This window comes from Gavialis gangeticus, unplaced genomic scaffold, assembly GCF_001723915.1.
Source record: "Gavialis gangeticus isolate Ggan-Ray unplaced genomic scaffold, GavGan_comp1, whole genome shotgun sequence".
NCBI classification, from domain to species: Eukaryota; Metazoa; Chordata; order Crocodylia; family Gavialidae; genus Gavialis; species Gavialis gangeticus.
The window spans coordinates 56,850,872-56,864,215 of NW_017728995.1; the positions used below are offsets into that span (position 1 = coordinate 56,850,872).

At 40.9% G+C, this 13,344-nt stretch overlaps 1 protein-coding gene across 2 annotated transcripts in view; it reads left to right on the forward strand.

Moving 5' to 3' along the window:
• NMNAT3 (nicotinamide nucleotide adenylyltransferase 3) overlaps positions 1 to 13,344 on the forward strand; it is a 96,279-nt gene that overhangs the window by 61,392 nt on the left and 21,543 nt on the right. For both annotated transcript variants that reach the window (XM_019503667.1, XM_019503666.1), the window contains one exon: positions 3,911 to 4,094. In XM_019503667.1, the coding sequence (XP_019359212.1) occupies positions 3,911 to 4,094 (184 nt within the window). The remainder of the gene's footprint in view (positions 1 to 3,910; positions 4,095 to 13,344) is intronic.

Sequence of the window (13,344 nt, forward strand, 5' to 3'; positions counted from 1 at the left end):
CCCCCCCCCCCATGGTGGTGACAGCATGGCCTGGGGCATGGCAGCCTGCAGATCATGGCTCTGCCCCAGCAACGGGCCATGCTGTCACTGCAGCAAGATGCCGGGGGGCTGCAGTGCAGCTCCACACCATGCTGCATGCCCTGCCAGCAGGGCCAGCGCTAAAGGGGGGGGGGGCTATAGCTACCCCAAAATTGCATATAGCCACACACATCTGTGCCAGTATCCATGGAAACCCTAGGGCCGCACTATCACAGGGCAGCTGCTGCAGGGGTCTCCATGGAAACTGGACCAAGCTGTCCAGGCAGGGGCTGCTGGGAAATGGAATCCATTCACAAAAGAAAAAACATGGAGGGGCAAAACCCAAACTCCCCCCACCCTGCCCCTCCAGCTTTGTGCCACTTGTATTCACCTACCCCATGGTCCTGGTGGTCCATACACTACCTACCAGTACTTACATGATCCCCCACTCCCCTCTGCACCCCTGAGCCTGGACCAGCATCTGCAAATTAAGAAGAGGTTCTGCAGCTGGAGCAGCAGCAGCAAATGGTAAGTTTGCAATTGAGGACCTTGGCACCTCTTCTTAATACTTTAATATTTCAGGGTAACATTCATCTTACTTATTGTTGCCTTCCAAAAACCCGTTACACAGCAGATCCCCCCCGCCCCAAAGCTACACAACATCCTGGGTAATATTTAGGTAATGACAGAAATCTCCCACAGATTTTGTAGCCTGTAGTGGGGAAGCCAAGAAGTTGGTTTTGGGAGTATGGGCCAAAACTCATCTTCTTTATTCCCATGCAGGACTCTTAGAAGAGCAGAAATAGAAGAACAGAATGAAGAATAAAGACATTGATAGAAGATAAAAGATTATAGAATACATTACAGAATACAAATATAATAAAAATACATTAGAATAGAGATAGGATAGTATATAGATAGACGAGTATGGAAAGAATATTGAATATATATAGATAGCATAGTGTGTAAAGAATAGACATTTTCTGCTTATTTGCAGTTATTTATTAAACATTTATGTAAGTAAGGAAGCAATGGAGAGTGTATATATTTGTATACTGTATTTTCTTACTATGTTTTATATGGGGTGTTTTTTCTTTTTAAGGTAAATGCTTTTAATTTTTTTTTATTATTTATTTTTCTTAAAGTTATTTATTTTTAAGACCTATTTCTTTTTTTAACTGTTTTATAATGAGGTTTTTTTCTTTTTAAGGAACAATAATCACGTCATGGGAAAAAAAATTAAAGTTGAAATAAAGATTTCAATTTATAGTTTCTTCCGGATGTGTCGTGTTTCCTTTCATAGGCAGATTGGTGTGGGTGGGAGTCCATGTGGTTTGGGAATGTGGGGGGAGATGAACATGGCTTGGCATGGGGATCCCTGCGGCCAGCTATAGCTTTGTGGGGAAGAAGAGGGAGAAGGGAATGCATTTTGGGAGAGAGGGGATTACTGGTTTGCCAGCGCCCCCTGCTGTAACTGAGTACCAAAAGAGATCAGCAGGGGGTGGATTGGTATGTGGCTCTCCCTGCTGTAATTTACTGTGAATTGCGCACTGAGCTTAATTTGATTTAAAGTTTGTCACCTGTAAACATTGATGCATGATTTTTATTGTAATAAACTTATTTAATTTAATGAGAATTAAGCCCTGTCACGTATACCCAGGGAGTGCATGAATCCTTTAGGGCAGGGGTGACTAACCTTAAGTAGCATGGGCAGCCTGTGTGTGGCACATGGCAGATCAGGGAAGAGAGAAGCAGCACAGTGGCAGATAGGGTAAAAAGAAAACAAAGCACAGGGAAGGAGGCAGCTTGGGCAGGGGAAAGGGATTGGAGTGGTAATGGCCTGCTTTAGAGGAAGCCAGCAATCCTACCTCTGGAATATGTTACTTTATAGTTATCTAAATGTTAGTTTAAGAAAAAAAGAATAAAAAGCCAGTATTACATACAAACATAAGGACAAACTTGCTGTAAAACTTCAGGCTGACCATAGGTGGCACCTAGAAGTAGATCTTAAAACTATAATACAAAGCTGAATTCTTGTTTGGATGAGGAGATGCTGAAAAGAAATAGGCTCTGGGTATTTTAGGAATAATTATTATCAGTAAATGGTATCTTACTGCACGTAGAATTTAAGGAGAATTGATGCAAACAGGAGTGTCATGAATAGTTGACATTAAATTGAGAATGGGACTGCAGTAAGTTACAGGAGGTTTAGATTCTGAGAAAGATACACAATTTCAGATGGAAATTTAAAGGAGGGAGGGCAGTGTCAGAGTTTAATAAAGGCTTGTAATCTAAACACACGAGTGTATTGTACAGTGGAAAGTTGGATGTACTGAAGTGTATGAACATTCATTTAACTGCATCGGGTACAAGCAAGAGTGGTATAGCTAATAATGGCGATTCATTTGTGTCAAGTAGCAGATGTCTGTGTTTTAAAGACCACCTTATTACTTTCATTCCACTTCAGTTCTGCCCTAAAACATGCTGGTATCACATTGCAACCTCTGAGCTAACCCAAATGCAAACCTGGTCCTGACTTGAAACTGGTTTGTGGGTTTAGCAAGCGTATAGACTATGTCCATGGAATAGAAATACCCTTTCAGGCCAAGAGATGGATTTAATTACCCTAACATACATCTCATCTTTGCCTATTCCTGAAATATTTTTCTGCTATGTAGATTACTTTGTCTGTTTGTAAGAGAAGCATTAGGCTGGGACTTTCAAAGGAGACAGGCAGATGTATTCTATTGAAATTTTAATTGGATATAGGTATCTAAATTTCTGTGTCCTGAATTTCACCCGTAACATAAAGTGCAGATACAAGCTGTCAAGTTACAATGTCCTGTTCCACTAGAGAGTAATGATGAAACCCTGAGATTCATTTTCTTTGCAAAATAAAGAACGTTTGCCAAAGTTGTCAAAGTAATTTCTTTATTATTTTAATTCCATAAAAAGTCAATTATAATTAATTCTGTTTTAGGTGGGAAATTTTATATCAGTGATATTGGAAAGTACCTGTGTTTGAGGTCAGAAATATCTTAACTTCATGATTCATATTTGTTTGAAACAGCTTTATTCTGCACTCAGTTCCTGTCTGTTCAAGGGAAGTAGATCTCATGTTGTTGCTGCCTTTTCCTGTTGTTTAATTGGATAAATGTTACAGCTTTCATAAGAAGATTTTATCTAGGTTTATTTCCTGATTTGAATTTGGGACTGCAAAGTCTGACTACAAGAGCTTATTGCGTTAATGATTTCATCACATTACAGGAGTTGAAAAATATGGGCATATTGTCACATTTAATTAACATGATCAACCAGATGGAAAGTGAACTGCATGGCAGATAAGCTGAGCAAGGATGTTTTGCCCATGGTGTTTTAAGTCTTGTTTTAAAATGCCTTCATTATCTAACCCAGTTCTTGCACCTACAGATTTGCTTGGCTTGAGCTATTAAATAGAACAGAAGAAAACTGCTTCAGAAACATGGTGTAATTCTTGCATTAGCATGATGAGAAGGTTCGATAATGTTGTTAAATGGTATGCATCAGATGCTTAGAAATAAACAGTGGTCAATTAAAACATTCATCATCTTGGTTATCAAGAAGCTGTACTGGTACAGTTACTTGAACTAAAAATTCATTAACCTTATCTTCAGTGAGCTTTATCATCTACATTATAAATGATAAGTGTTTCTATTTGCAGGAAGTCCTATACTCAGCCAGCTTTCTTTTTAATATTGTCTAATGGATAAATACTTCAATAACAGAACTTTGAACAGCATAATCACTGAAGAAGAGGAACATTGTTTTTCAGTGTGTACATGAATTATGATTTCCTTTTTATTGTCATGAAAAAAAGATATAAAATACTGATTTTCTTTATTCCCTTCCAAAGGAAGATACCACGTGATTGAAGGCATAATTTCTCCAGTCAGTGACAACTACAGAAAGAAAGGTCTAGCTTCTGCAAAGCACCGGATAGCAATGGCTCAGCTCGCAGTGGAGACATCAGACTGGCTTCGAGTGGATCCATGGGAAAGTGAGCAGGAGACATGGACAGAGACAGTAAAAGTGCTGAGGTAATTATGCAGGTTTTGTTTGTTTAGTGGAGTTGCCAGAGGCTGCAGCAGCTGAGCAGCAGCAGCACCTGTGGTACCTGAACTTGAACAGAAATAATGCCAAGGAGCTGGTGAGCAGTTTGGTATAAGATAATGTACGAGTTGAATAGACCTTTCAGACAGTCCTCGCTAAACTGAATCTTTTCTGCTGTGTCCCTTCCCATTCTTTTTGTTGATTAGGATCTTTTTTATCCCAGGAGTGATCTCAGGTCCGTAAAAAGATTTTTTTATTTCATTTAGTATAGATTTGCTGGACAATCTCAACAGAAACATGCTGCAGTAGCATTCCAGATGCATTTTACATTGCTATGCTGGGCTGGCCTAATGCCTGAGAGTAATATCAAGACTCATTTCATCTGAAGTAGAAGGGCTTTCCATCTTTGCTTCAGGAGTGTTTCCATCTTGGGCATAAATAAAGGAATGAAGTCCTCACTGCGTAGATTTACAAAGCACTGCTACTTGGATGCAGCCTCTCTAATGAAGAATCCTACTGTGCTCTTATTCCTGTGGAACCTTTTATGAAGCAGAGCAATCCAAACACTCCCACACATCTTAAAGTATCAAAAGTTGGAGGGCTTTGGCATGTATCTTCCTCCATATTTTATCTCATTGTATAGGCCTTGCTTTTGTTGCCTATTGCACTTGTTCTGGTTTCACTTTTTTTCTTTCATCCACCTCCAAGAGGTAGACACTCTCTACCTTGTGGTGCAGATTACCTTATAATTCTACTTCTCTGAAGATTGTTTTCTGGCAAGATTTTCTCTCTCCCACACCCATCTACCTGTCTGTCTCCTTGGTCTTTGAAAGGGATCTTTCTTGAGGTGGTGTTTTATACTTATTTTCATTGTTGTCTTTAAGCCATCAACTGTCTACTTTGTTTTTGTGATTGGCTGATATTTTCTTTTCACCTGATCAAAGATTACTTGGAAGGTTCCAAGTGAAACAGATAAGGCATGTATGTGTTTGAGAAAAACGGAGAGGGAATTATATGAGCCCACCAGTAATGAAGTGATATGCCCTATGTGCTGATCTTGAGGAGTTGTGTGCGCTAAGAACAAGCAGCAAGAACTAACCAGAGTGACATGTTGAGAGAAACAAAACTACTATGCAAGTACGTACAAGGAGCAATGGTCTCAAGTTGCAGCACGAGCAGTTTAGGTTAGATACTACCCTTTTACTAGGAGGGTAGTAAAGCATGGGAACAGGTTATCTAGAGAAGTTGCAGAATTTCCATCCTTGGAGGTTTTTAAGACCGGGCTACACACAGCCTTGGCTGGAATAGTCTATCTTTAAGGGGTGGTCCTGCTTTGAGAAGAGGGTTATACTAAATCACTTCCTGAGGCCCCTTCCAACCTTAATTTTCTATGATCCTATGATTCCTTATGAAACTTAATAATAGTTCCATCTCCTTGGTATATTGGAAATATCTCTGGACTGTTTATCTGCATTCAATTCAGTAGTGGCAGGAGGAAGAGAAGCCAACCTTAAATCTAGAAATGTATTTTTAAAGAGGACTTTTAATAGTGCACAGAAGCTGCTCAGGGAACACATTTGCTGCCACTGTCTCTTCATTTTCACATGCAGAGATGTGGGCCAACACTCTTTATGCATATGGGCCTGATTAAAAAAAATGGAGATCCAAGTTGAGGTTAACTGAAAGCTAGAATGCTTAGCCTTTCAGCATGTAGGTTCTGCATGACTCTGGCATGCACTTGTCTGCATGAAGTTAAGAATCCTTAGAGATTTATGTATCCCCTAACATCAAATACTAGGGCTTGCATAGTCGTAAAGCTGGAGCATTTATTCTGAATGGCCTGCCAAGTCTATACATTAGTCCTACGTTTCCAAAAGCCAAATAGTAATTTTATTTGCCTCAGTTCTGTGTTGCCTGACTTGAAAACACTATTGGAGGTTTTTTTTGTTGTTGTTTTTTTTTAAATTTTTAGGTGAGTTCTCAGCCCTCAAATTAGGCAGTCAGAGATTGAGACACCCAGAATCTCATCATTCTTGAAAACTAAAGTATTTAGGTTCTATGTGTAAGTTTGAGAAATTAAGTAATATTAGGCATTGGAAGTTTGATGAGCACTGTGCTAGAAATGTCCTCCCTCCCACGCACATCCTTACTAAGAAATACATTCTAATGGATGCTGTCACAGCACAGTTTTGCCTTTTATTCTTTTATTGTTTGAGGGCAAAGAAATTGTAGAATGAATACGTTGACAGCCACATCTTCTTAGGTAGGATCAGTTCTAGCCTGTATTTGGATGGGAGTGATCCAAGGAAAACTAATGCTAGGGAGTGAGATCTTTCTCCCTTGGACTGGAGCCAGTAATCTAACCTGTTATATGTTGTTCAGACACATTATTGCTCCTAGGCATTGCCCAAAACCTCCTCTTGTTTCCAAGCCTTTAAAATAGGACAAACTTCAGACCTATTATTTTACAAAGCAAACCTGTGGTATCCACAGATATTTTGGTTACAAAGAAACAAGTACAGATTTTTAATCCTTCCATTCTTTGGCTTAAACTTTCAACATCTGAGTTTCTCTGTTCTCCTGCATCCTTCCCCATATGCAGCAGAATAATAAATACAGTGAAAAGCTAAAGGACTGGAAAATGCCTTGCACTTCCCTCCTTCAGCCACGCCCTGAAGGGAGCTCTCTGCCCTATCTTCACAAAACTGTTATTTTATTTTGCTCCCATTCCAATATGGGGAATTACGTTATTGGTCCCACAGTGTCAGCTGAGTGAGGTATTATTCAAATCTAGTGCCAAACATTATTCCTTAAACAACTGCCTTGTTCCTCCAGAGAAACAGGTGGATTTGGTGAAGGGATTATAAAGGATTTAGTTTTGCAAACTTTCTGTATGCAGTTTTCACTGAAGTCCATGCTGTTCATTAGATTGGGCCTTTAGTTTTTAAGGCACATTGCGATCTTTCAGGATAAAATGCACTGTATAAATGTAGAGGATGCATGTATGTATTGTCTCCATATGTTGCAAACAACTCTGTGCATTTCTGCCAGGACAGTGCCCTTTCAAGCTACCTCTAGATGGAATCATGGAGAAATTTCACCAGTTATTCAGGTGGAGACATCACTTCTTCAAGGCAAAATGGGCTCATTTTGGTTTCCTTTTACCCATCTCAAAGTTTATAGAATGTTAATAAGTAAACATTTATTGTGCCAGTATCTCAAACTTTATAAGTAAATATTTGTTAAATGCTAAAATGTAAGCCTGTTAATAAAATGAAAAAAGCAAAAAAGGCATAAAATCAAGAATGACTGTAACACACTTCATCTCAAAGCAGTCACTTAGCTTTCTCCTCCTTAGCTGAACTGAGCAACAATAATTGCTGGCAGACTTTATGTTAAATCCTGTCCTTTGCACATGGAGGTGGTGTTTCAAGGAATGTTATGTCTAAATATTTTACTAATATTTTAAATACCACAGTCTTTTTTTAATTAAGACATAGTGAGCACCTATGCACATGCCTGACACCTGCTCTGATGTGTTCTAATCAGATCTAATTAGCACGCTGCAGCAGCCTTGGCATCACATGTGTTCAGCAGCCCCCACCACCATTTGAAGCATGGGACACTGAATACATGAGATGCTGAGGGTGCTTTAATTAGAGCAGCTCTTGGGAGCCACTTTAATTAAAGTGCTCTTCCCCCACCCCAGAGCACACATAAACATGCCCAATAATAATAAAGCTACATCAGTTTACAAATGACCTATACTATTATCCTGTTGCATTTTGTATTATTATCCTTACCACTAAATGAAATAGTGCTTGCTTTCCTTATTGAAAATCTTTCTAGAGTTCCAGAAGCAAACTGAAAGGTATTCTAATATAATGAAGGTACAGGTCAAAACAAGGCACAGCATTATTGTACTGTGATGTTTCTTCTCATCAGCATTTTGAACTACATATTTTACTATGCTGGTATACTGTGTGGTATAAAGGGGCACATAAAAGGCTCTTGATATCATATCATTTTTTTTCTTAACCTGATTAAATAGTCATTTTTCATCAGGAGCTGTAGACAACTGCATAAATTTCCCAATAGATGTGGCATGCCTGAATTTTAAGGAGAGATCCTTGTGGCAATATTATTAGATGTCAGTTACAGATAGATCTGATCATATTTAGTTTTTAAATTTGGCAAAGGTTACAGACTTTTTGGTTAAATCTTTTTTCTCTCCCCCTAATTAAAAGTAGTAGGAAATGAAAATTTAAATGTAATATATTTAATTAATATTTGTTTTTATTTCTCTAATTTGCATATGCTGATGTTTGGCAAGTAATTTAGATTTCCCTGAGTTTTTTTGGGCTGTCTCCCTGAAACTTTTGCATAGGGATTTAGAAGTTCAAAAAGGTAAATTCTTGATCATATTCTTTCTTTATTATGTATTTGTTTTGATGAAATAGCCCCCTGACTTCTGTGCTGCACAAAGGCTTCAGCAGCTTTACATTGCTTGGTATAATTAAAAAGAGTAATAAAACTTATTTCCCTCTCTGAACTACTAAATTCTGTGCGCTTTGCTAGATGTGGATCCAAGTAAAGGCATTTTCTGTGAATTGCTCCCTACTTTTAGTTGTGAAATAAATTCTGAGGTAAGTAGCATTCATTGCAATGCATAAAAAATGAGATTTATTCTTTGTGAGTTTAGGATTCTGCACAGATGTGCCATAGGTTCCTTTACACGATGACTGCATCCACACATGCAGGGACATGGGCTTGTAGCAGCACAAATAGTAGCAACACAAATTTTTGCCAGTAATTTGTGCATAGGCGTGTATGCCTGAATGTACACTTAACTGCAGGACAAACTGTGCCACTTTGGGCAAACCACGCTTGCCCAGCTCCTCCCAGCTCTTCAGCAAGGGAAAGCTGGAGGCTGGGGCTAGCACCTGTGCTAGCCCCAGCAGTATCAACTGGTGGCCTGGTGAGCAGCTCACGGCTACTTTCCCTCAGGAGCTTCTCAGGCCCAACGTGTTGGTGTTTGGGGATGCTAGGCCGTTGTGCCAGCTGGACTGCTGCAGCAGGCCTGACATAGAGTGACCCCTGTACTCTGTCCCAACTACAACAATCAACCCCCTCAGCACCATAGTTGCATCCAGCCATGCATGTATCACGGTGCATCCAGTGACAGTGGCAGTAGAGCTGGCCAGCCAGGAACATTGTCGTAGATGAGGACCACCCCCTCTGATGGCAGTACACAGGTGCCAGGGCACGTGAGGCCATCACCACCCATCTGCAGGCCTGTTACCTGGAATATGGCACCAGCCTTCATACCGCCTGTGCCAGACCACCCACCCAAGGGCCTCCATCCCCGCACATGGCAAGGATTGTAGCAACATAGGCAGTGGGGTTATTGTGAAAACAAAAGCAACTTTATTCCCCCTCCCTCTCCCCAAAACTTCCCCAATGCCAAGAGTTCAGTATTCCAACAACACCCCACATGAGATTCTCCACAACCCTACCACCAGTCCCCCATGCACAAACACCTTCAAACCAGAAATAAATGGAAATTCTTTACACAACCACCAGGGGGAAGAGAAAGGGTCCTTAGGGACAGAGGAAACACCAGGAAAGGAGCCACAAGGAGGAGGGAATCAGGTTAGCAGCCCCTCAGCCCTGCCTACCACCACCCTGTGTGCAAAGGCCATGCCAACATGACCTCTGCAGAGGAGGGTGGGTGCTTCCCCTTAGGGGCAGCCAGTGCAGCTAGGCCTGGGACTGTGAAGGCAGGAGTGGCACCCCTTGATGGCCATGATGGGCCCGTGGTCCCTGCTGGAGTGCCAGCTGAGCCATCAGCCAGGCAAAATGCTCCCAGCTGGGCCCTGGCCTTGGGCTACCAGCCATGTCCCCAGGTCCCTGGGCAGACTCCTGTGACTGGGTCCCCCCCATCTGCCTCACCACAGTCACTCGTGCTGCCCAGAGTGGACGCTGGTGCCTCCTGATGTTCAGTGGTGCCTGCAGTTATGGCCTAGGTGACCCTCGCACAGAGGTCCTGGGGCTGGTAGCTCAGGCCCAGGCCTCAGTGGCCGGCCCTGTGGAGCAGTGGCATGGCTGCCCCAAGTGCCCAGCTTCAAGGAGCCCAGCTGGCTCTGGGTGCCTCTGCAGGTGCCAGAACAGCCCTGGATGCCCAGCAGGCTCAACACCAGGCAGCTGCGAGCCCTGCTGCACTTCTGTTTGATTTCAGTATGCCACATAACATACTGTAGCAGCAGGGGCACAAAAAAAGCAATAGAGACACCTGGCCAGCAGCCAGAGCATCACACTGGAGGACCAGGCCTCTTCCCAGCATACACTTTTTACACATGCTCTGCACTGCATTTTTTCCAGCATTTTTTTTATTTTTGCTACTGGGAAATCCCAGTAGCAAATGTTGACACTGCACTGCAAATTACCAGCGTGGTACATGTTTTAACATTCAATGCTTGCAGTTTGTGGTGCCATAAACCACACATGCCTTCATGTGTGGATGTGGCCCATGAGTCAGGAGACAAGTATGATTTATTTGGATAGTTAGTTAATTATATCTGTTAGTCTGTGCTAGTGAACACACTGAACTACATTCACCCCTTTTATGACTCAGTGTTGTCTGGAGTACAGGTCCACCATGATTTAATTTAGGACAGTTAAATCAGCTTTGTAGTGAAAGATGATCAAGAGAAGCCACAACATAAATTGTCCTGGTAATTACAGGAAACATATTTTCCTTTCTTGGAGGTTGAATACATAATAATCCTGTCTAGTTATCCAACCAGATACCATAGTGTGTGTACATTTTTATTTACTTAGTGTTAGGCATAAGCATCTTGAGAAATTATCAGATTGTAATCTATGTTGTTTTCTAAATGAAAAACTAAGAGCATTTAAATGTTCTGTACAGACACAGTATTTTGTAATACACAAGTCCTCAGGGGGCCTGGAAAGAAATCTTATTGTGGAAGCAAAACCCAAGAAGCACTATGTTATAGCTTTATACTGTGGATTGACACCTGCCTGACAAGCTATGTTGCCACACTTTATAGAAAAGCGAATTGATTTTTAAGTGTATTGTAAAATACCAACAGAAGTTACTAGAAATGTACTTGTAAAATTTCCAGGGTTTTATTTTAAGCCACAAAATTCTGCACATTAACAATCAAAGTGAAAACAGTCCTCAGATCCTTATGCCATGTACAGAGGTTTCAGAGTTCACCAAGAATGTACATCTGTCTCATCAACAAACTATTTGAAGCTCTGCAAGTGCTTTACTTATTTTCTCTGAATATTTTCTCATTGGTGCACAGAGATCAGATCGTCAATGGTACTTGTTGCCATGCTCAAAACTATAATGTGGTAGCAGTACTTGTGTTAGAGGCAGGTCTAAAGCCAAGGTTAGGAGTAGAGAAAGAAATAAGGGAAAGGAGGCAAAAACTACAGATAGAGTGATAAAAGACTTTAAACAACTAAGGCAGTTCCCTACCTCCCACCAAAAATGTTTTACCTGTGGCTTTATTAAAATGTGTTGTGAATGGCAAAAACTACTTTTGGCACATCAGACAATTGGGGAAAGAGAGAGTTAATTGAAAGCTAAGAGGCCAAAGGAAAGCTCTGTGACCCAGCTGTCCATGCCCTTATCTTCTCTATAATCATTGGGTATCCATGTGCTCTGAGATGGAGGGGAGGGTGCTTTAATTAGAAAGGCTCCAAGAGCCACTCTGATTAAAGTGCTTGTTCGACAAACTTTAGTTCAAGTGTCCCACCACCATTTTGAAGTGGGGGTGGGGATGCTGATACATGCGACTCTGCAAGCACTTTAATTAAATTAAAGCACCCACCGTGCCCCCGAGTACATGTATAGGTGCCCAATGATTACAGAGAAGATAAGGGTATGGACATCTGGGTCACAGAGCTTTCCTTTAGCTCCCCAGCTTTCAATTAACACAGTCCCTCTCCCCAACTGTCTGATGTGCTAAAAGTAGTTTTTGCCATTCACAACATTTTGGTGTTCAGTGAGCTGTAGTTCAAGCACCCCTGCAGCCATTTTGAAGGGACACTGGATAGATGTGACGCAAAGGCTGCTAGAGTATGTTAAGTACCACACTCCAGCAGACTCAATTAATTGAGCCTGCTCTGACGTGCTAATTAGCACATATTGGAGCAGAATTCTGGCACATATATGGGTGCACTTAAGGCTTTCCCCATCCAACAGGGAAACAAAAGAGGTCTCTGTGTAGCTTCAACAACTATGTTTTACTTGATGAATAATCTGCCTTCTCAGGCAACTGTCTAAGACACTATCCCTCCTGTTTGGTAACAGCACTGGGGATGTAGTGGAGAAGAGGATACTCACAGGCAAAGATATTAGGGAACAGAGGTCTACAGCTCTATAAAAGCAATTTTTGGTGCAAACTCACTGTGAATATGTAAGATTTAAGTCAGTGCATTTGGACTTGGATTACTACTACTGAGGATAATCCAGTTGCAGGGAGACTGGTAGCAGGAAGCACATAACCACGGAGGCCTGTTGCCAGGAACCATGGAGGGAGCCAAGGGAGGATGACTGGTGAAGCAGTGATGGAGACTGGAAGTTACTGGTGAATGCTGGTACCTATGACAGTCTATCTAGATACAGTAAAATCTGAAAAGTAGCAATGTCTGAAATATGAGGAGAATTGTGTACTTGGAATTTATCTGGACTATGATCCCTTAAGTAAAGGAAAGGCAAAAGCAGGCTTTTGGAGAGTAAACTTTGGAGACATCTCCTTTCCAAGACTGAGTGTTTTAACAAACACATTACTGAAATGTCTGGGTCCTCTGAGAAGTTATATTTAATCCAGAAGGTAAATGCAATGATTAAATCATGAAATAGATTTTAATCCTGCTTTTAGTAAATCTCAAGTAATGCTTTAAAATATAGAGTGCTACTAGCACCAATACAACTAATAAAGAGGCTATTTCAAAGGTAATTTACAAACGATATGCCAGTGCACAAAGTGTTTGTGACTTGACAAGAGTGTTAACTATCACTGATAGTAATCTTTTAGAGGGTAGAGCATGAATATGGTGAATTCTTAACATGGCTTATTAAATCCAAAGTGCATAAAAGCAGATTGTTTTCTCAAAGCCAAATGCACTAGATAATCACTTTGTGTATCTCTAAAAGGATTACCTTACAGAGAAGCCTTTTTTTTTTTTTTTTTTTTTTTT